Source organism: Chenopodium album, chromosome 1 (assembly GCF_948465745.1).
Source record: "Chenopodium album chromosome 1, dcCheAlbu1.1, whole genome shotgun sequence".
Classification (NCBI taxonomy): domain Eukaryota; kingdom Viridiplantae; phylum Streptophyta; class Magnoliopsida; order Caryophyllales; family Amaranthaceae; genus Chenopodium; species Chenopodium album.
Window position 1 is genome coordinate 1,977,544 of NC_137834.1, and position 24,067 is coordinate 2,001,610.

At 31.9% G+C, this 24,067-nt stretch overlaps 2 protein-coding genes across 2 annotated transcripts; one reads left to right on the plus strand and one right to left on the minus strand.

The window, feature by feature from the left end:
* Positions 1 to 12,249: 12,249 nt before the first annotated feature.
* On the plus strand, positions 12,250 to 15,769 carry LOC145639701 (putative LRR receptor-like serine/threonine-protein kinase At1g14390). The gene is made up of 6 exons (XM_081691021.1): positions 12,250 to 13,956; positions 14,184 to 14,317; positions 14,396 to 14,636; positions 14,737 to 14,930; positions 15,039 to 15,182; positions 15,325 to 15,769. Exons 1-6 carry the CDS (start codon positions 12,678 to 12,680, stop codon positions 15,577 to 15,579), a joined length of 2,247 nt encoding a protein of 748 aa, XP_081547147.1. The 5' UTR covers positions 12,250 to 12,677; the 3' UTR covers positions 15,580 to 15,769.
* A 772-nt stretch (positions 15,770 to 16,541) lies between these two features.
* On the minus strand, positions 16,542 to 23,227 carry LOC145639708 (ubiquitin-conjugating enzyme E2 2). The gene is made up of 6 exons (XM_081691033.1): positions 23,049 to 23,227; positions 22,053 to 22,186; positions 21,917 to 21,942; positions 20,754 to 20,843; positions 19,558 to 19,646; positions 16,542 to 17,009 (listed from the first exon to the last, which is right to left on the minus strand). The coding sequence occupies exons 2-6, from the start codon at positions 22,175 to 22,177 to the stop codon at positions 16,881 to 16,883; spliced, it is 459 nt and encodes a 152-aa protein (XP_081547159.1). The 5' UTR covers positions 22,178 to 22,186; positions 23,049 to 23,227; the 3' UTR covers positions 16,542 to 16,880.
* Between the last annotated feature and the right edge of the window lie 840 nt (positions 23,228 to 24,067).

Below are 24,067 nucleotides of genomic sequence, written 5' to 3' on the forward strand. Positions count from 1 at the left end.
TTCAGAATGTATTTCATCCATAATTAGGAAAAAAAAAGACAAAAATTTTAGAATATACGGAGTACTTTTCAGCTAAATCAGAGTTAGTTCACTACGAGTATATATGTAAATGAGGTATGTAGCAGAATAATTCACACATGTCTCAATGTCTGTATCAATAAGAGAAATAAAAAGCCCTCAGGAAGTGGATATAAAAGTAAATCAAACAAGCTACATCCAATAACTTGTGAAAAGCACGTAGCATGGGAAAGACTCTTCAGTTTATTCTTTTGGCAGTCTTCCTCTGTCTCATTTGGTAAAGAAAATACACACAACACACCTCCCCCTTCAAAGCAAATTTGTATACTCTTTTATGAACCTTTTTATGTACATTATGCGACTATGCAGTTAACCATTGAAAGTCTTACCAGGTTTAGCACTCTCAAGGGAAGCAGGAACTGATTCAAAGCGACTAACAAGGTGGTCCAGCATAAATGACTGCAAATTAGAGGGATACCCGTGTGTGAATGGAATTTGCAGGTATGGTGAAAACACTGTGGCAAAAGAAACTTATTCAAGGATACCAGCACAACTAACAGACAAGTCCAGTGAATGCGAAGGAACCAAAGTTGAAGCAGAAGCCCATCTTCCATAACATGGCATGCATATGGCTCCTGAAATTATTTCAAAAATAAGAACACTCTATTCAGAAGTTTCTGATTACCAGTAATTAGTAAAGGATGATTGAATAAGGTGAAGTATTTTCAGCTCAATTTTCACTACAATAAAACAAAGAACATTATATGAGATGTAAGGTAATATGGTAATCATATAAGAATTAAAGATGACAACCCTCTTAATCGTCTGAATCCTTTCTAATCCACACACAAGGAGTGCTAACGGGAATGTTCTGTCCCATGTAGAGCAGCTGAAGTATAAAGCAGGTCTCTAATAAATATAATCAGCCTATATCTTTTCAAAACCCATCAACTTCCTATGACAAAGAGGAATGACTAAGAGGAATGACTCAAGTCACTCAACCCTTAACCATCCTAAGTACAAAGGAGATGGACTCCGGTTATAGACTTGTAGGTTACAATCTGGCCAACAACATAATATTTATCCACAATTTAGTTATCCTCTCCCAGTTCAGAATAAAGAATGAAAAGATTGTCAGGAGTATAGTATCCGGTAAATTTTTACAGTTTTCCAATACAAATTCTCAAACTGTCCAATCATACAATGTGACAAAGGCAAAGAAAATGAAATGCAATTGTGCAGATCATTGAAGTATGATTTCGAAAGGGGGAAGACAGCTACTATCAGCATTCATCAGCTGACCCAAAAAGTTGCTTAAATAATGCCTTGATATTGAGTCAATCACAATGTACATTGTAACTAGCTGTTACATCAATCCTATAGACAAGGCTTATTGCTTATTACATTTCAAAATAATTTTGATCTATATATAATGGCTTTTCCCGGTAGTACATTGCATACAAAGAAATCAGAATTGCTTAGTTCTTTAATGAATTTCCAAATTTTTACATGGTAAGCCAAGGTGAGTGGACTTAAAACCTGCTATTCTAAAACCCAATTGTGATCACAAGGACATCATATCATCTAGTTTATCTTATCATCAGAGAGAATACTACCTAAATCTAAGAACATACGACAGTCACTATCATCTTAGAAAAGTAGTACACAATCGTCCTTGCTCCCATTCACCCCGACCCCTCAATTCCTACCTACAATGTCCTTACACCAATAACCAATATCTAATATCAACAACAACAACAACCATAATTGTTGCCTTGATCCCATAAAAGGGGTCGGCTACATAAACCATGATCCTCTCCCTCCAGTGGCAGATCTTGGCCGAAAATATTATAGGGGTCGAGATTTAAATAGTTTACTTCTTGCTCAAAACTGATCACGATACTCCAATATTTTATAAGTAAATATAGGTTAAGTTCATTAACTATTTAATTACAATAATTTAGGGGGGGCTGACCCCGAATGGCCCCGGTGGAAGGTCCCCCTGTCTCCCTCCATTCCCTTCTAACCAAATATCATATTTTTAAGAAATCAGCTCCCATTGCATGTCAACAAAGAGTTCATCATTGTTATGACCATATAATATAGAAACAACTCTGCCAAGAATGCTTACATTGCATTGCTACACCTACAATTTCGCTAACATAGTTAAATTCTAAGGGTATCATCCTCTATAATTGCACAATAGAATATCTAATTTCAAAGTTTAAATTAATTAAGTGTAACCCAAATATCAAAGAATTACGAAGTATAACATTATTTCACAACAAAATGCTTGAACATAATCAAGAATTCATCTTGTTCAGCATCATAATTTCTGAACAAAATTAACATGAGAATTTTTATTTTATTTTTTGGATAAAACCTACGAATGCAATTGAGTCAATTATTAACGAGCACAAACATCATATTGAAAGGCTGAAAGCTACATAATTAAAATTTTAAGGCAATTGTAAAAGACTAAAAGTGCATAATAAACCTTTTTTTTTTTTTTGAAAAATAAAAATTAATCAAATTAATGTACCAAAAAAGGAAGAATTCAATCAGCTAATGTCCAGGTTACTCACCAGATATTGCTACTACGATTCATTTGCAACGAGGAATTTTTCATGTTTGATAGCTAATTGCCTAATTGAGTATTTCTGTACCCAAAAAAGACAGTGTTGTTATAAGTTTGATTTTAAGAAAATGTAAAATTCATTCAAAATAAATGTACTATCTCGGTCCTTTTTTTTTTTTTTTTTTTTTTTTTTTTTTGTATTATTCACCTATTATATTTACTTAATCTTTTTTTTATAATAATAAAAAATGTTATTATATTACGTGTAATTTTTATTACAAATCTAATAGACAATTAGAGATATTAATTGTCAAATTTATATTTTGGCAAATGCGCCGGTCAAACTGATGGATTAAAAAAAAAGGAGCAAATTAGAGGTAGTATGGTCCTTTCAACTAATAACTATTTTCATACAAATTACGACTAAAATAGGGTTTGTTCACTTCAACTTAATTTCAGTTCACTTCAGCTCCAATTAGTTCAGTTCAGCTCCTAATTTCCTTCTCTCGTAAAATATTCATTTCACCTCTATTCAGTTCAGTTCAGTTTAATTCAGTAAATGTAAACAGACCCTAAGTTATAATTTGTTTTAATAAGTTTGAAAAAGTTAAGATAAACAAAATTGGGTGAATAAAACACACTCCGAATAAGTCCAGTAAATGGATCAATACTCTATACGAGTACCATGATACAGTTTTAAGAAAATGTTGAAAGGTAAATTATATACATGAAAAACACAATTATTTATAATCTTACAAGAGTTCAAGCTAATTAATCTCTCTGATTCACTAAAGATACAAATGAATCAAATAATATATAATAAGTAATGATTACATCAAAGAAATTAATGATTAAAGATTATATCAAAAAAATTAACAAACCATAATATCATATCTCTTGATAATAAGATACGATAATAACATTGATTGGTAATATATCATATCTCTTGATACTAAATATTTCATGCATAATAGATGTATAAAAGGAGAAGACAATGTTTAAAAGCTATATCATATCATTTGATTTCTCTATTTATTTCCTCTATAAAAGTATAAATAGAAGGCAGACACATCCTAGGAAAAATAGATTTCCACTAGCTCAAGTCCGAATAGCTTCCAAGTTAAGTATCCAAAGACATGGAGAAGAATGTTAAATCAACACTATTGGTGCTCCTCTTTGCTATGGCAATTGGTAAGCATAACGATCTACTATCATTTCTATTTTACGTTGACGACTATGCTATTAAGGGAGCTTTTATATCTCACAATAACACACTTTCTTTGTTTAAGCAGGTTTACCAACAGCGGATATAAATTCACGAGTGCCACCAACGGCATATTTAAACTCACTCAGGAGTGCCACCAAAGCCACCAGTAGTAGATATAAACTCACGAGTGCCACCAAAGCCACCAGCAACAAAAATAAATTCACGAGTGCCACCAAAACCACCAACAGTAGATATAAACTCACGAGTGCCACCAAGGCCACCAACATTCCATTGGAAGGTGTTAGAGATATGAGATATCGGAAAATATATGTATGATATATTTTCCGTAGATATCATTCAGGGAATAATATATTTAGGTTTATGATATGTTAAGATATTATTTAGTGAATATATCATTAGGATGTATGGTATATCTTTTGGGAAGATTATTTCCTATCTCATTAGCATAGGTTTTGTATAAATACTCAACTTATTGATGAATAATAATCAAGCAATACAAAAGCTATTCATTCTCTCTTCTCTCTAATTTGTCATGGTATCAAGAGCAGGTTAAATCTTGGGACCGTTCATAACACCGGTAGGATGATCCTTTAGCAAAAATTACCAATTTTTTTTAGTTTATTCCGCTGTGCAAGTTAGTGTTGGTGCAGAGTTTGAGTTGATGACTTGATGTATACATTACATCATGCGTGGCTTTTCTAAGCATTGAGATCAAAATAAAATTGTTGGTGTGTCTTTGACTCTCAAAGATGATGAAAAAAAAAAAAGGTTTTCGGCTCTCTTGTGTCGTGAGACAAGAAATTGGTTCTCCTTGTGCCGTGAGACAAGGTTTGTGAGTTGATTCGAGCATAATTTTGCTCCTTTGGATTTGAGTGTGGTTTACTCTGAAAGACCAATAAGAAAATTTGAGTGTGGTTTACTCTAAAAGATTTGAGTGTGGTTTACTCTAAAAGACCAATAAGAAATTTGAGTGTGGTTTACTCTGAAAGACCAATAAGAAATTTGAGTGTGGTTTACTCTGAAAGAGCAATAAGAAATTTGAGTGTGGTTTACTCTGACAAACCAATATTTGATTGGAGCTCGGTTTTGCTCTGGAAAAACCAAAATTGTTATATTTGCAGGTTCGAAAAGAATGACGTTCCTGTTTGATTGATGACTGATGAGTTCGAAAAAGATGAACGTTCTCATCATTGAAGAATGAAAAAAAAAAAAAAAAAAATTGAAGGCGACATCACAAGAGTGCATCTCGACTTCAACAAATTGAAGAATTTCCAATCGCAACGTTCGTGTTACTGTCGTTACGATTGCGGGAGGGTGTTAGAGATATGAGATATCGGAAAATATATGTATGATATATTTTCCGTAGATATCATTCAGGGAATAATATATTTAGGTTTATGATATGTTAAGATATTATTTAGTGAATATATAATTAGGATATATGGTATATCTTTTGGGAAGATTATTTCATGAGCATAGGTTTTGTATAAATACTCAACTTATTGATGAATAATAATCAAGCAATACAAAAGCTATTCATTCTCTCTTCTCTCTAATTTGTCAGAAGGTGCAGAGTCACCGTACTCCATGATGGAACAGACGACGTATCTTAAACACCCCTCCAATAACACGCTCCCTAGCTTAACTCCTTTAGAATAAATATAATGTTACTACAATAAGACAGTTTTAGAAATTGAAATGTAGAATCATGGCATTTTAAGAATGATTATTGTTTGTATGTTAAGGAATAATGCAATGTAAACTGGAGGGCTTAATTCTTCAACAGAATTAATGGCAATCTATGCTCAACCTTAAATTTGCATGTAAAAAATACAGTCTAAGATCAAGTAACAAATAATTTTCTGTGTAAATTCATCATCATTGCGTCCAAAAATGACTAATATCAAAAGCTAACCATATTTTATCATAAAATATGTTATTAGATAGATTTAAATATAAAGTTTCATAATATAATTTTTATAATAATATTCATTAATATTTAATTATATAAAAATAAAGTCAAACTCCTATATTAATATGTGCGTAATGAAGTCCAAACAAATGAAGACTAAGGAAGTGAGGAGCTCGATCAGCCCAAAGTTTTTGTTATTACTTTCAATCAAATTTGTTGTCCAAGTCCACATTACCTTACTTTATTTAATGGGCCTTGCTAAGGAGTTGTGTTGTGCTTCCCTTTGGTGTACTGTTGGTCTGTTAATGTTACGTATACACATTAGAGTTTTTGTTATTACTTTCAATCAATTTCTCCCTCAATCTCCTTTGCAAAACCTACAATTTATCTATTTCTTTTTCTACCATCTATTAGACCACATCACCAATTAATCGCCTTATCGATCAATTAGGCAATTAGCCAATTCCTTAACATAGTTTCAAGTTAATCAAATCAAATCATTGGAGCATATATATAATATATATATCAATTTTATTTGTACAATATGTTTTACCTCGGTGACATGATACTGTATAACCAAGACATTTTACTTTGAGCATAATTTTATCGTCCTAGATTTACTTAAATGTAAAAGCTTAATAAATGTTACTATAACATTTATAAAAATGATAAAGCCCTTTGATTTTTTTTTTTATTAAAATTAAGGGCATGCTTAAATTGGGGATAATGTATTAATAGTTTTTTTTTTTTTTTTTGGTAAGATGAAGAACCCTATTGAAATAACATTTCTCACACGTTAAGCCAGCAAATAATGTGAGTGAATTAAAGAAAATTAAGTACATGCTTGGATTGGGGATAATCCGATAATGTATTATTATGATGGTCCATGGCCATGGGTATGAAAAGATGGACTAAAGAAAATAAAAGTGAATTTAAGTAATGTAAGAAATGATGAGATAGTGATAGTGTACTTATTATAAGAAATATTATTATGTAGTGATGATCTGATGATAGGTAAATGAAAATGAAACTATTTTTTATTAATTACTAACGGTATAATTAAATCATCAAATCTAATCAAAATTAAGTAATAGTTTATAAGTCAAAACGTTATTACAAATAAAAGAAACAGGGAAAGTGTAACTATTTAAGCTTTAGAACAGAGTATTAGTTATACGATGAAATAATCTTACTCGTACATCTCTCGACTTTACTCAATACCAAAAAAGGCCTACAAAAAAGCTCTCGAATGAATCAACATTCAAGCAAGCTCATACTTAGGCATAGTTACATATGCCATGGAGGCAGCGCCGCCGTAGCCTCGAAGGCACATTCTCGGTCGTTATCTTGGCTAACAAAACCCACTTTCAATGCTTGGATCCTAGCAACCCAATAACATACATATAAAATAAACCTTGTTATATCTCATAATATAACAACCCTTTACTCAAACATTATTTCTTTTTCTAGTATAAAACTTTGTCTTTTTTATGGTTTGAGAAAATTTTATGTATACTCCCCTATCATATAATATAACATAATTTTATATAGATTCTCTGTATTTATTTATTTATGGCATTCGTATAATATAAGATAAATATGCGCCAGTTAGTGAGTTTACGTCAACCATGTGATATATTCGTTGGCTTAGTATCTTACGAAAAGGTGAGTCCATGCTTATAACCTTATATTATACTTCTATGCACACTAATCTTGCTGTCAAAGCCTTTAAAAGTTTTGACTTATAGGTTTATTATCAATAAAAGTTAATACTAAATTCTATCTAGTTCTACTTTTAGTTAACTTAGGAATATTAATTAGTATTATGACTTTCTAATTCTATTTATTATGATGAATAACATCCACTTTGAAAACTTTAACAAGTAGTTATTAATTGCATTCCTTTATTTGGAGGAATGTGGATATAATATAATAATAATTTGGTGTTCCTATTTCTCTAAGTTAGTTCCATAAGAAATTTGCAAAGGAATGAAGAAGTTAGTTCATGTGGTAATTTTCAAGGATAAACCAAATGGAGTTTGTTATGGACCATATTTGGTAGAGCACCAATCGCACCATGCAAAGCTACTTAATAAATTAATTACTTAAATTATTAACAATGGAATTTAATTAAAATCATGAAATTAAGGATATAAAAATCTCTGCCCTAAGATCGAATCATGATTGATAGGAACTAAACTCGATCATAAAGATCGTGATATAAAGTTTATACGGTGAAACCTCTACCAATTACACCTATTATTACTCTTTTTAGTGAATTTAGCACAATATATTTGGATTTAATGTACAAATTTTACGATTTTATAATTTATAGTCAATAACAAAGCCTTAATTCTAAAATAATGTGCAATTTTTTATAGTCATTCACTCTAAAACTACAAAATTTAAAAACTAGCAATTTTGCGATTTTATAGTCATTATATATGTAGGACATGTAGGATAAAGTTCCAAATCAAAATAAGATAAGATGATTTGTAAAGTTGTAATGTGTCATATAAGTAATTCAAATACCTAAACTTCAACTCTATACTATATATTGCACTTTCATTATTATTGTGAACATAATTCATAAAAGAGAATTTCTAAAATAAATGATTTTCGGAAAAAGTTATTAATAATATTGCACATGAAAACTTTTGTGAACATTATCCGGAATCTTGTTCAAATAATTGTAACTCATCACCTCATGTACGTTTTGATCAGGCATTGTTTGTTTCCAAATAGTAGCTTGCGTTTTGGCTTTTTTTTTTTTTTTTTAGACAACGCATAAAGAAGCTTTATTTTTAAATGGATGATTTATTCATCAAAACATATAGAGAAACCTGACAAGTATTACGAAGTAAAAAATATAAAATTAAGTGAATGGTTTAGATTTTTTATTATTTCCAAATTAAAATGAATGGTTATTAATTAAAATTACTACGGAGTATATTTAAATTGTATTCTTCTAAAATATTGCACATTTGCACTATTTGTAGTTTTGTACAAATGTTACTCCGTAGTAAAGTACATATATAGGCATATGTAGGCCAAATCACATATTGTATTATTATTATTATACATATTATTGGTTTTATCCTTTTTTGTTTTTGTTTTAATTTTGTTGAGTATGTATAATATACCAAAATATTCAAGTTCCAATACTCTGGTATTATATCCTTCAATAAAAAAAATACTTTGCATGTTAGTATAAGTGAAGAGAATACTAAGGCCACCAATTTAAAGATAGAATAAAATTATTTGGTCTTACTCACTATTATTTTTCATTTACCTTTGCTCAAAAACATCCCTCTTTTCTGTACTTATTTCAGTTCATATAGAGTAGATATATATTTATCATTTCATGAGCTCCACATCATTAATTAAAAAAATCTGCAACAACATATCTGTCAGAAGTTGTGGTGTGCCCTCTTTCTTAAGCTAGCTTATTGGAGAATTATGCTTGTCCTTTTCATTAAAAATCTTATTTACTAATAACCACAAATGTATGTAAAGATGCCAAAACAAAATACTTAAGATTAAAGATAAGAGTAGTTTAAAAGCAGAAATTCACCAAGGAAATTGTGTAATAAATATTGTATATATGGAGTAAAGTTATCTTAAAATTGGTCAAGCCATCCTAGATTCCTAGGTCAATTTATATTGAAAGTTACGATTTTCTATTTATAAGCGTTTTGGCTAAACTAGTTGTTATAGAGTTATAGTGGTTGATAGTTGTGTGAGTAAATGTTGTTATAAACTTATAGTGGCCGATAGTAGTTGTGAGAGCAGATGTTGGAAAATAGAGATAGTTATCTAATTAAGTACCGATTTGATTAATGAAAGTGTTCGACACAAAGTAGTTGCTGAAATAGTAAAACAAAATTTGATAATAGAAGCTTAAAGGGAAATTTTATAGCTTCATTCTCACAAAATCAAATACTACTCGATCTAATAGATTTTGTAAAGCATTTTTTTTTTTTAGAAGTGTAAAACATTTACTATCTCAAAAGACAATATAATTTGAATAAAGTTTGTAGTTGTCTACCTACTTAACAAAATATTCTCTTAAAACGTCATATGTAATGTACTAAAACAATCAATTCAGGTTAAATGTAACCCTAAATTGGTTAATATTGAATATTTAGGGCATGTTCACATTTACTTAATTTCAGTTCAGTTCAGCTCCAATTAGTTCAGTTCAGTTCAGTTCAGTTCACTTCAGCTCCAATCAGTTCAGTTCAGCTCTTAATTTCCCTCTCTCATGAAAGATTTATTTAAGCTCCAATCAGTTCAGTTAAGCTTCAATTAGTTCAGTTCAGTTCAGCTCAATTCAATAAATATGAACAGACCCGACCTTACTCTATAACTAATGTTATTGTAAGTTAATTCCTTAATACACTAAGGTCTTGTCGTAACCGTGTAAATTGTAAAAAGTAGTACGGAGTAATAAATTTTTTATAAATGTTGAAAAAAAAAAAGGGGTGATATTACTATTAGGATATTAGCAGATCATGATTAACACATGTTAGAGACAAAAGTTACCGTTTATTTATTCATGGAAAGCTTGTTAATTACTGAGCCACTATGATTAAAAAAAGAATTGAAGAGTAAAAATAATACTTGTAGCACACCACCGACACAGCACTATTTCCCACACTAACTGTTTTCTGTCTATCCATTATTATCAAATATGAAATGACATTCTTTGTACTACATGCCAATTATTTGAGTTATGTCCTAATCACATTTTTTTCCAAATCCCATCATCTTTCACATTATTATTGTTACTTTTCCATTATCATATCGTTTGGGATGTCCATAAACAATTTCTCAATAATTTTCATATATTGTGAGATACACTACCCCTTATATGTATATATCATGTGATGAAAATAGATTACTACAATACCGAATTCATGAATACTCGTAAAATAAATGTAATACGTAATATATGAGTTTATACTCCGTAATAGTTGAATAGAATATCTCCATTCTCTAGTTTCGATATGTAATAATATGAAATGAATAAGAAAAAAAAAAAAAAAATCCATTGGTAAAGATATTATAAATTGTGGCAACTGGCAAGTACAAACATTAGCCAATTATCGGTTGACAAATTGACAATATAAGGTGGTACTGGTCACCACCATTGCTAATTTGCTAGTAGGTCATTATTCATTAATACACAGACTACACATAAAAAGGACATTTTCTTTAAGACATATCCACTTTATTAATTTTTCTCTTTAATTAAAGAATTCAGTAGACAATTCACATATTAAATCAGACGAGTTTAATTTGAGTAAAGTACAATCTTTGGAGTACTTACTGTGCAAGAATGTATGTTGGAGAATACAAATATAAGGGAATAATTTTATTTATTTATTTATTTATTTTTCTTTTTTTTTTTTTTTTTTTTTTTTTTTTTTGTAATGCTACTAAAATATTACGTACTATTATCAATTTATCATTCAATGCTAAGCATCTTTCTTTTCTTTATAATAAAGATTTTAAGTCCTTATATAATTATTTTCAACATGATATGACATTTAATTTTGTACTATGTAAATATAATTTGAAATGTCCTAATCCAAAATTTCCAAATGTTGTTACATCATAATTATGTATTTACGAGACTAATGAATAGACATACTTGATAAATAATAATGAATACGCAATCAATAATGATCATCTTATCAAAACAAGTGTATGTAAAGAGAATCAAATGGTCCAACTCATACCAATTAAAATCAAAATTAACTTAGGGTTTGTTCACAATTACTGAAATGAGCTGAACTGATTGAAACTGAACTGAACTGAATCGAATTGAATTAATTAGAGCTGAACTGAATTGAATTTATTGGAGCTGAACTGAGTTGAATTGAGCTGAAATGAATATTTTATGAGAGAAGGAAATTAAGAGTTGAACTAAAGTGAGCTAAACTAATTGGAACTAAATTGAACTAAACTGAAATTAAGCTGAAGTGAACAAGCCCTTAAACTATCGTTCACCAAACATGATCTAACTTGAATTGATTCATTTGGAAACGATTTAATTGCCACCTTCAAACAATGAGTATTTTGTTGATATATATGCTCTTTTAATTCTATAACTCTATATAGTCAACACACTAAATCATTAACAATAACGTTAATATTTTACTACTACTCGTACTACAACTATCATTATTATATTTTACTTTCATGATATATCCATGATCATATCACGTGCTTCGAGATACCACCACCTCCAAGATCAACCAATAGTGAATTTAGTCAAACCCCTTGAGATCTCTCTTGACTAAACCCAATGTTTGACTTTCCTAAATCAAACGGTGATTAATACATAATCCATATTAAATAAAATAGGCTGCGTTACAGAGGATCATAGCTTAGCTACTGCTCCACTGCCTTCTTAGTGCATTGACAGATTGGCAAAATAACTCACCATTCTACTCTTATATAATAAAATAATTATAAATAATTCCACTGAATAAATAATAATTCCTCTGTTTAGATTTTTGTGCTATCTAATTTTCTCCATATTTTAATTGCAATTTATGCATTTTAATTTTTATATTTTTTTTTTTCCAAGGAAACAAACAAACTGGGTTAGTTGGTTCTTAAACTTGTTATAATAAATGTTCATATATGTACATCTTCCTTAGTTGGTTGGCTCATTTACTTCTTAGCTATCACATTTTGTGCCAAAATTTTGATCAAAAAATCTTAGGTGGGAATTTTTGAGGCAATACCCAGATAAACAAATTTCCAAGATTTTTCATTTCTTTTAAAGGTGACATTTTTACTTCTTTTTTCACCAATTTCCTCTGTTTTCCTCTGTTTTTGTAGGCCAATTAATATGGCCATTTTTTGAGTTGCTTTCAGTTGTAACTCTCAAATTTGTAAAAAATAAAACTACCCAGAAATTGGAAAAGATGGAAAAGAATTTCAATTTCTGGGTTTGTTTTAGATTATGCTTTATCAGTTCGGTTCTTGTTGGATTCGTCTCGATATCAGAAGCACAGGTTAATCCTGCAGAAGCAAGAATCCTGCTACAACTTCAGAAGTATCTAGAATACCCAGATTCTCTAAAATCATGGCAACAATGGACTGATTTCTGCTTCTTACAACCATCACCTTCAGTTACTGTTGTATGTTCAAATGGGCATATAACAGAATTAACTGTCATTGGAAACAGAACTTCTCCATCTCACTCTTCAATCCCACTAAAATCAGGCAAATTTGCTGTTTCTGATCAAACTTTGTCACAAAAATTTTCCCTTGACTCATTATTCACTGTTATCACAAAACTCACAAGTTTAAAAAAGCTTTCCTTAGTTTCTTTAGGAATTTGGGGAAGTTTACCTTCAAAGATCAGCAGATTTCATACCCTTGAAGTTCTTAACATGAGCTCGAATTTCGTCTACGGTGAAATCCCACCACAAATTTCATCAATGAAAAGCTTACAAAGTATTATATTGGCTGATAATTTGTTAGATGGAAATATTCCAGATTTAAGTACCTTACAATCTCTTCAAGAGCTCGACTTGAGCAACAACCAATTAGGACCAGATTTCCCTTCATTAGGAAGCAATGTAGTAAGCATTATATTAAGAAACAACACTTTAAGATCACAAATCCCATCCCAAATTAAGAGCTTTAATCAGCTTCAAAGATTTGATGCATCCTCAAACAATCTCATTGGCCCGATACCGCCTTCTGTTCTATCTCTTCCTGCATTATGGTACCTTAATCTTGCAGAAAATCAGCTCACTGGTGAGCTCCCTAAGAGTACTACCTGTGGGAAACGACTGTGGTTCGTCGATATTTCACGTAATTTGTTAGTCGGACAGCTTCCGAGCTGTGTTAGCTCGGAAGCTGGCAAGTATAGGAAAGTGTTGAGTGTATGGAACTGTCTTTCGGGTTCGAAATTTCAGCACCCTGCTAAATTCTGCCAGAGACAAGCTCTAGCTGTGATCCCACCTCCTAAGAAAAGTAGTAGCGGTAGATTACAAGATGATGAGAATAATACAGGGATTAAATTTGGGCTGATATTTGGTATAATTGGTGGGACTATCTTGTTTGCTGGTACTGTTGTTTCTTTAATGTGGTTGATTTGTAAGAGGAAATCAAGAGATGTTGAATATCTACACAAGTATGATAAATCTGTTGGTGGGAAGTTGGCGAACCGCCCTTCGCCTATTGTTGATGCAAGTAAGATCTCCCTCTTTCTCTCTTTCCAAAATCATCTTGTTTTCTATGAATATTACTATTTGTCTCAATTTTTTTGGTGTACTAGGTTCAATTTTTTTTTTCTATGCATAATCAGATTTTTTTTTTACCCTATTAAGAATCCATGTAAATTACTAGTTTTAAAGCATTAAGTTTTGGTTAGATTGATAATTATCGCGTAATTGATGTACTTTAATTGTGTTGCACAGAATATGGACCAAAATCAATGAGAATGCCAGCCCTTGGTCTTCCATCCTTTCAGTCGTTTACCTTACAAGAACTAGAAGAAGCAACAAACAACTTCGATCGAGTAAACTTGGTTGCAGAAGGGTCTCAGGGACAGGTATTATCTCACACTCTAGGTTGGAATTTTGGCGAAAATAGAATGATCAACTAACTGGTAAATCCATTGTGTTTACAGCTTTACAGAGGTTTGCTTCAAAGTGGTACCGCGATTTTGGTCAGATGTGTAAAAGTGAAAGAGAAGCTTTCATCTAAGACATTGAACCAGCAGTTAGAAGTAATAGCACAGTTAAGACATCAGAATCTGGTTTGTGTTCTTGGACACTGTGTTGTAACATACAAGGATCGCCATCAGGGTAGCACCATCTTTGTTGTTTTCGAGCATGTAACAAATGGTTCATTAAGGGAACATTTGACAGGTAAATTCATACAAGATTTCATTCATAAATTTAACACCAATATCTATTTTATTCTCAAGAAATTGTGATACATACTGTAATACTTTCTTTTTTCGGGCAGATTGGAGAAGAAAAGATCGTCTAAAGTGGCCGCAGAGGATGACAATCTCAATGGGAATTGCAAAAGGAGTTCACTTCCTTCACACAGGAATGGTACCTGGAGTTTTTGGAAATGAATTGAGTATTAAGAATATCTTGTTGGATGAAAGCCTTACTCCAAAAGTCAGCAACTACAGGATTCCCTTACCTTTCAAGGTAATTAATTCTGAACAATTTTAAGCTAAAGAATATTGCAATGCATGTAATCTAACCTCATTCTATGAACTTAATTTATTCTCTAGTTAATTGGTTTGAAATTTGCAGGTAGAGGTACCAAATGGCCAAAATGCAGCTATTTCGATACACCCGGATAAGGATGACATATACAAAGTTGGTGTAATCCTGCTTGAGTTACTAACTGGTAGGCAGATCACATCAGAAAGCCAAGTAGATGAACTAAAGCAAGAGGTATATTTTAAGACCCACCACCCCACCGCCGCCCCTTCTACATACCCAGAACTTTCCATACAGATGCTCTTTTATGTCAAAAGTCGTTTCAATCATAACCCACTTGTTTTTTTCTTCTTGTTGGGCATCTTTGATATTGCAGCTGGAAAGGAGCTTAGCAGAATCTGCATCAGCACTTCAGCGCGCAGTTGACCTTTCTATGAAGGGTACTTATGCTTACCAGTCCATCAAAACTGCTGTTGAGCTCGCTGTCAACTGCTTATGCAGTGATCCCATCAGACGGCCACCCATGGAGGATGTTGTATGGCATTTGCAGTACTCGATTCAGGCACAACAAACATGGACTAGCAGCGGAAATCTTGCTCTCAACAGCGGAAATCTTGGGTTGAATAAGTGATGTATATCAAAGTCCGTAAATATGGTGACTCCTGCTTTCTACACAGATCCTTGTAAAATAGTTCTCCCCACCCCCTCCCAAAAAAAAGTCTTGTTCAAAAAGTTAATAATACTCCTATACTTCTTAGTTATTTAATTACTCGTCGATCATAATAAAGTGGGTATCAAACCTGTGTTTATTCTTCTTGAAATCGTCGTGATAGAGCATTGTAATCAAATTCAACCAATTCAATTTACATCAACCGTCAATGAACTTTGTGGTTTCAAAATTTACACTCATCGACTGTCTTGCGCTTGTGAATTGTGATGAATATATGCTGGTTAGGTCTTGACACAATCAGAATATTGGGTACGTTTTCGGGTTATCTACCCATAGCTATCGTAAATGTTTTACTAGCCTTTACGCCTCTTATATGAAACAAAAAACACGAAAAAAAATTATGGTAGATAACTAGATCTGTTGAATCTTGTGACAATACACGCACATGAATACTTACTACCTAGTACCTACTACCTACCATAGTACCATGAAATCATGACAGTAGAGGTGGCAAACATACTTGTTTAGTTCAGATTGCATACGTTCAACATCAGTAGGGCCATATTTATGTCTATATAGGTCATTGACGTACATACTACAAGAGTAGTAAACTTCAGTCCAGATTTTTTGGTCGCATAACGCGTTGGGTCACTTTCGGGTTGTCTAGTTTAAAAGAGTACATTAAATTTGGATCAGTTCTACTAAGTCATAACAATCACTGCAAAGCCAGTTATGTACCTTCTAACAATTTACTCTAAACAAGGTCTTAGCAAACACTTCTTTTTACCCTCCTAATTCGTATTTTGCCAAAATTATACTATGCTACTCCGTCATCCAATGAACAACATTAAATTACAGATGTCAAACCTAATTGTACTTTATTTTTCCTTCTCATGAAAATACAGGATATCAGAAGCAACACATAACAGGATTCTGCTCAATACTTCATTCACATATACTGATATACAAGACAAAAACTAAAAACTCAGATTAAAACCTAAAACATGAACAATCAAACACAAGCTAAAGCAGAACTTACATAACTTGCAATGTTAAGTTCAACAGACACATCCACGAGGATCTAGCATTCCTTTCTGAACAAGTACTTCAGAAGTTCAGATATTATAAGATAAATCAGATAGTTTCACAACAAATTGTTTTTTGTTTTCCATTTCACCCTTTTTTGTTCTAGTCTCCTGAAGTCACTTATCTCAGACAGGACACCGAACTTTCTTCACAGGTTGTACATTGCAAACACAGGATTAATCAGCAGTCCAACTCTGCTCAACAATCTCACGCACTCTCCTATTATATTCACGCTTGTTCTCACTGAACATCCTTGCAGCTTCTGAATTTGCAGGAGAGTTTGGGTTTGGATCACATAGCAAAGACTACAAGATTTCAAAACAGGTGTGTGAGAGGAAGACATATAATTCATATTGTACAAGGAATTGTATAAATAATAAACATGCGACATACAAATGAAGAAACAAATTTTTTTACGTTTCACATATCGTTTATTTAAAAAAGGCATTAAACCGCATGTGAACTAAAAATGCTAGGAACCACTCATTAAGCTCAAACCACCAAAAATTCGTAACAAAAACTACAAACAGGCTTTCTGCAATTGCAGCGAAAAGGGGCATCAAAAAAGGACAACCAGACCCTGGTTCCCAGGGAATAGCAAAAAAAAAGGTGTAGTTACTAGTTAGTGATCCAAATCAGTTCTAAGCAGGATGGTGGATGCACCAAAACTAGGCAATCTTATTGATCTCGATATATTGTGTATTAAACCCTTCAAAGCAGTATACAAATAATAAAACCTTGGCTTCCTGGTCCTACATTCTCGAAAATGTAAACATGTATTACTTCTATCTCAGATGCATCAATATACATATATCTTGACCATGATACAGTGAAATAAATCAAAAGCCCAAGCTTGCAATGTTGACCACAGTCAATCCATTGACAGGCTCCAACAAAAGATTTTCATTTGAAGATGTTAGAGGTCAAGGAAAAGAGAGCAGAATTTTCAAAAATCCCATCACCCATACATTATTAAACAATTCCATTGATCTAGCAAATGCCCTATGTAAAAGAAATTCCAGAACAATTTGCTAATCAGTAATTAAGGACTTAAGGTTAGAATGCTCTGAATTGTCTGCAATTACTTTTCTTGACCTTCAGTACTCATTCTTCGGTCTATCCTACAAAAATAGATCCCCGGTCAATCTATGGGAAGCACTAACAAGGATTGACCACAGTGAGTTGCGCTTACAATTACTATTTCAAATTTGTGCAAATCTCCATCATCAATGACTTAATCCTTCAAAAAACTTGTATTAATTCTAACTGCTCAAAGAATCCAATTGATTATCTAGCCTTTCTCTTACAAGGATCATGGCGACTACAAAGCAGCATGCATAAATACTTTTATCTTCTGAACCCAAAACAATCCCTCCTTCTACAGCTCAAAGTCCTTGCACCTAAGACCAGCGGCCATCAAATACCTGACCTCATCCCCCCAGCAACATTTAATTGAAATCTATACTAATTAACTTCCAATTCATTATCCAGAGGGATTTTCCTATTGCTCAAGGGAAACAAAAGATTAATATGCAAATTCTAAAGCTTCAGATGTCAGGGAAGCATAAAATCTCATAGCAACTTCAATAAAATAACTTCCTACCCTTTATTGAAAAGGAAAAAAAATCCAAAACACTACAATTTCAGCATGCAATAATGCAATTGCACTAACCAAAACCACCACATCTCCTTTGTTCCGTAGGCTTCACTAAAAACCCACTTAATAATAGGTCACTTCATCAAATTGTTTAGAACACTAACCAAAATGCAATTGCACTAACCAAACCCACCACATCTACTTTATTCTATAAGCTTCTTTAATAACCCACTACATAATAGGCTACTTCATCCAATTGTTTTAGAACACTACCAACTAACTGCCTTACACCACAAGACGACCTCACAATCAATGGAACAACAATTGCTAAGGCAGGCAGCATTTGTCACCAGATCTGGAGCCAATACATTCCCTCCCCAGGAAACACCTCCTTCATCAATAGCAATCATTAGAAAATTGATTTCACATGATACAACTGATCATGCCTATAGAAAGATGAATTTAATTACTATTTAAAGGTGTGTAATTACTGTACGTATACATTGTAGATAAGAAAGGCATTTGCTTTTGAGAAGTGTATCAAGGAAGCTGAATATGGGAAATTGGATGATGAGATTCTTAAATATGCTGGAATTAGAAATGTACTACCAATCTACCATGGTGTTTATGCTATGCTACTTCCCATTTTATTTAAAAATATACATAAAAAAGTATAATAAACATACTTCTTTCTCATTTTTTTAAGAAATAAGCAAACACCCTTCTCATCAACAGAACTCTTCAAAACACTAAATAAAAAAAGATTCAAAACATGTATTGTTCTAATCTCTGACCCAACAATCTTGTTACATGAACCTATAGATGTTCTCATAAATCATAATTGAGGCCAATACTACAAGACCGAGCTCATATGAGCCTCTAATCATCAAACTTCCTACCTCAAAAGATGGAATCTTCTTCACTCTTTCTCTATAATTATCTCTCTTTAACTCTTTCTCATTTTGAAACTAGAATGGGCATATATCAGGTATTATGACATCCCCCAGAGCAAGGAATCAAAACGAAATGCAAATATACAAAATACATATAAAGCACAGCTGAAAAATTTTCACACATGGTATTGTGGAATCAGAAATAATGAAATTCTACAGCAACAATGTTTTGAAAGAAGAGGTTGTATTGCCTCCCAAAATGGTAAGCATTAGCAAGAAGAGAATGATCACCACTGCCAAAAAATGAAATTGAAAAAAAAAAGATATATAAACTAGTTACAAATGTTCTGGGTAACACATTACCTGTATTGAGGTTAGGATCGCAGCAACATCATATATAGGACTCCACTGGTTTTGTAGTATATCAAGACAGATGCTTCCATCTGCATAAACTAATAAAATCCCACCAAAACAAACATACACATTGCAAGGTTAGAACAAAAAATGACAGGTTTATTAGCATACATAAAAATTGCAGTTGCAGACAAATACATGCAGAAAATAGACAAAATCTGTTGAAGAAGAAATCATCTTTTATGGCATGATTGTACTGAAAGAAAAAAGTGAGCAGACAAACATTAGGCACACTATCTAATTGGATAAGAACAATAAGCAAATTGCAGCATAAAACTTTACATGCATAATCTTTTATTACGCTTCTTTATTTTATTGAAGATTAATCTATTAGTAAACTGAACCACACCAGCAAACCAAAATATATACTCTCTTTTTAAAATTGCATTATATTGACTTTAGCCCTATTCACGTGTACCATTTTGACCACTTATTTCTACTAATATATAAAAATAAATGTTATCACGTAATATATTATAGGATATGTGTCATATGTCTCAATTTACGTTTTTCACAATACAACCTTTTTATAGATTTAATTCAACATAATTAAAGATATAAGAACAAAGTAGTGCATTGGCAAATGTGAAAGTCAATAAAGAACAAATACAAAATTGGAGGGAGTATTCAAGCTTCTAGCTTGCATCCTCCACACATAAGAATGGCTTGCCAGTGCTGCTTTGCAAATTCGCAACTAAAGATTTGAAAAAAGAAAGTATTTATTACTCGCTCCATGCAAGATCATCTTAAATTAGCCAGTATAAAACAAGCTAGCCAAAGTTCAATGAAACTACAGTGTGGTATCAAGCTTTTCATGATTAATAATACAAGGCTAAAATCCTGTTTGGAATGAAATTGTTCACAATTTAAAAGATATTATACCTTCTTTTGATGTAGACTTTAATATTACTTGTAACAATTATATAACAGCCATAGGCAGCGAAAAATAAATTGTAATATATAGATTCGATTGGTCAAATGACAGTTTAAAACACAAATGACAACAATACAATTACGCATCAAAAAGCCTCTAAATAAAACAATCAGCACAAGAACTGAGATTTAACAATAACAAGCAGAGCGTAAATACACTGCAAGAAGACGAGCATTCTTCTTGAATAAACAGATTCAAAATTAGCACTTACTATTTGGATGAAACATCCGAGAGACAAAGCGCACTGTAGGAGGCTTATTTGGGTAGTCCTCAGTAAACTGAAGTGTCAATTTGAACGTGCCTGACATACTCAAAATAAATAACAGAAAATAAGTAGGAATAGAATTCATGATGTTAAGAAAATGAGCACAGATAAGACAGATTAGATTTCAAAAAAATAAAAAATCATGGTCTAACTCAAACAAAAACTTCTGCTAAACACCTCAGCAGTTTTTGAAGTACGACACTAATACATACATCTTCAAGAATGAAAAAGTGTTATCTGTAATTTAGGAGATACACCTTAGATCCTTTCATCACTAGAACACGTGTACAACCTACCAAAAACTAGACGTTAAATTTAGGAAAGGCCCAAAACAATAAATGACCAGCAGAAAACAGCCGTCAATACACAAACATCAACAATTAGAAAAAAAACAGTATTTAATGAACACAACATCACGTGTCCCACGAGTAAGTCATGCATTCAATATGAGAATGCTGCAATTTAGGAACTATATCAAACCTAATCAATATCGTGACCTAGAAGAGAGAAGAAAGGTCAAATTCAGAAGATCTTTCTCATGAAATAGGAGTTCTATAGATTGATGTGCATCTGTGCTCAGAGATGAATGTGGTGGTGATGCGAAGGTTAAGGTGTACGTTTTTACATTCTATAATCAGGTCAAAGTGGCTATTTGAGGATGAAACAAAGAACAGATTGATGTGGTTTAGGCATATCCAATGCCAACATCAGCATGCAGAAGTCTGGAAAACTGCGATGACAAATATTTTGGTTAAAAAAAAAAGTTAAGATAGACCAAGGATGGCTAGGATGGAAAGGGTAAAAAAAGTAAATGAAGCAATAGGGACATCATAATCACAATGCATCAGATTGGAGTGAATGATGGAGAAGGATTTGTTTATGTGACATCTGGGTTCGAGTAGCTGATCCCATCTCTTTAGATTAAGGCTTTAATAATGCTATCGTGGTTCAGAAGTGAAAAAAATAAGTATCAAAACAGAATATTAACAAATGGCATAAAACTTGTGAACAATGTAACCAGCACATTTGATTTTACGTTGAATGAACCACAACTAAACTATGACAAGAATAATCAACATTAAATAGATTGCTCCAGAGTTTCTCATTACCTCCATCCCAAGGGGTGTCATCAGGACTGCAATCAAATTGAAAAAGAGAAAACAATTAGATAATATTCGTGCTTCTCTCTTGCAAAGCTGCAGATTAATAAACCTGATAAAAACTCTTAAAACAGTTTATGCCTACCCAAATATAACCGCATTCCAGAGCATAATGTTATTATCTTGAGGAGCACCGCTAATCCCAGCTGGTGGGTCTTGCTGCAGACGTTTGAAATCCCTCATCAACCTCTTTCTTGCTGGAGTAGACATCCTCACCGCCTAAAACATTAACCAAGGGAATAGCTTTAGCACAACAAAACCAAAAAAAACTCGAAATATGTAAAGAGGCACTTCAATTAAACAAGAACTATTTCCTAGGGTTTAACCAATTTTAACCTAATAGCATTAAATATTTTCCCATGATGAGCAACCACAATATGCCAACAAGAAACCCTCAAAACAAGCTGAAAAAGTAGCTAATCAGAGAATTTCCAGCCTCGGTTCGTGATAAGCTAATCAAGATCACCATTAAGTCATACCAAAAAAATCCTCTTTTTCAATGAAAATGCACCATTTACTACTTTAAAATGACCTCTTTTCCAATGAAATTCGATCATTTACTACTTTAAAATGATTACTGAAACGGAAAATCACAATCTTCCAACAAGTTATAAATTCTTCTTGCAAAAAAAAAGCAGGAAAAATAACTAGTTAGGTTATCATCATTCAAATGGAAAATCTTCTTGTAAACAAAAATTTGCTTACTTTTCAACAATAAATTAATCACCCCAAAATTCAATTTTTCTGTATATTTATCATCAAAAACAAACAATCAGATCTACGACGTACTTCAATTTTTAATTCACGACAACATAACACCCCTTACAGATAAAAAAGAATAAAATGATTCATTTAAAAAAAAAAAAAAAAAAAAAATCAAAATTAGGGTTGAACAAGAAAAAACAAAAACCTAATCAAAGCTAAACTTTACTAAAACCAAGACTAATTTTCATCAAATAAAATTAACAATTTACTCATAGAAGAGCAAAGAACAAGCTTTAATTCGACAAAAATAAAAAAAATTAAAAAAAAATTAAAAAAAAAAAATAGTTTAAAGAAAGGAGATGAAATTCGATTATACCTGAGAAACAAACGCGGCGAGAAAAGAGAGAAGAAATCACGAAGAGAGGTCAGAATTGGGGAATATAGCTGAGAAATTAGGGATTTTAGAGAGAGAAAAAGAAGAAGATGATGGAGGGAGGTGAGAAAACGCGGTGTTAGAAATGAAAATTCATTGATCGATTACAAATGAGGAGAGAGAATATTGGATTTATATATGGTACAATTTGGGAATGAGATCACCAAACCAAGCTGTAACCGAGAGTACGACTACCAGTACAGAGAATACGAGTTTTGTTTATTTCCGTTTCTAAATACTCGCAACATTTTAACATTTTATTCCGTAATACGGTTTTTTTTAAAAAAAAATTACAGTAGAGGATAGTATAAGAAAGTTAATAAGAGTGTGTTTTTACGTGAGAGTAAAATTAATGGAGTATGTTTTATGGTGTATATGGAGAAAAATATTTACTTTCTTAGTTTTTACGGAGTATATTAATTGTAATATTAATCATGCGGATAATATATGAAAATTAATAAGAGTATGAATTTTATGGTACAAAAATTATGTGAAATTAAAATTTATGGAGTATTTTTTATGGTGTATATAGAGAGAAACATATACGAAGTACTTCCTTAGTTTTTATATTAATTGTAATACTATTAATTGTAATACTAATCATTGTCCAAAGTCTTAGAAATTATAGGGTCGGAATCAATAAGGGGAATTTATGGTATGGAGTTTCAAGTATAGTTAACTTTTTTTTTTTTTTGAAAAATTCAAGTATAGTTAACTGTATACTCCATTATGAGTAGCCTTTTTTTGGGAGGGGAAAGTATATAGTTATTTGGTTGGGGAATATGGGGATATATTAATTGTTTTTTTAATAGAAAAATAGTAATATGGAGTAAAAAAAAACTGTATAAGATTTTGTTTTCTTCGCTTTAAATAACAATATTCAATAAAATATAATTTTATATCAGTAAAAATAAGTTCATCAGTCTAGCAAAAAAAAATGCCAGTTCAATAAAAAAACAGTA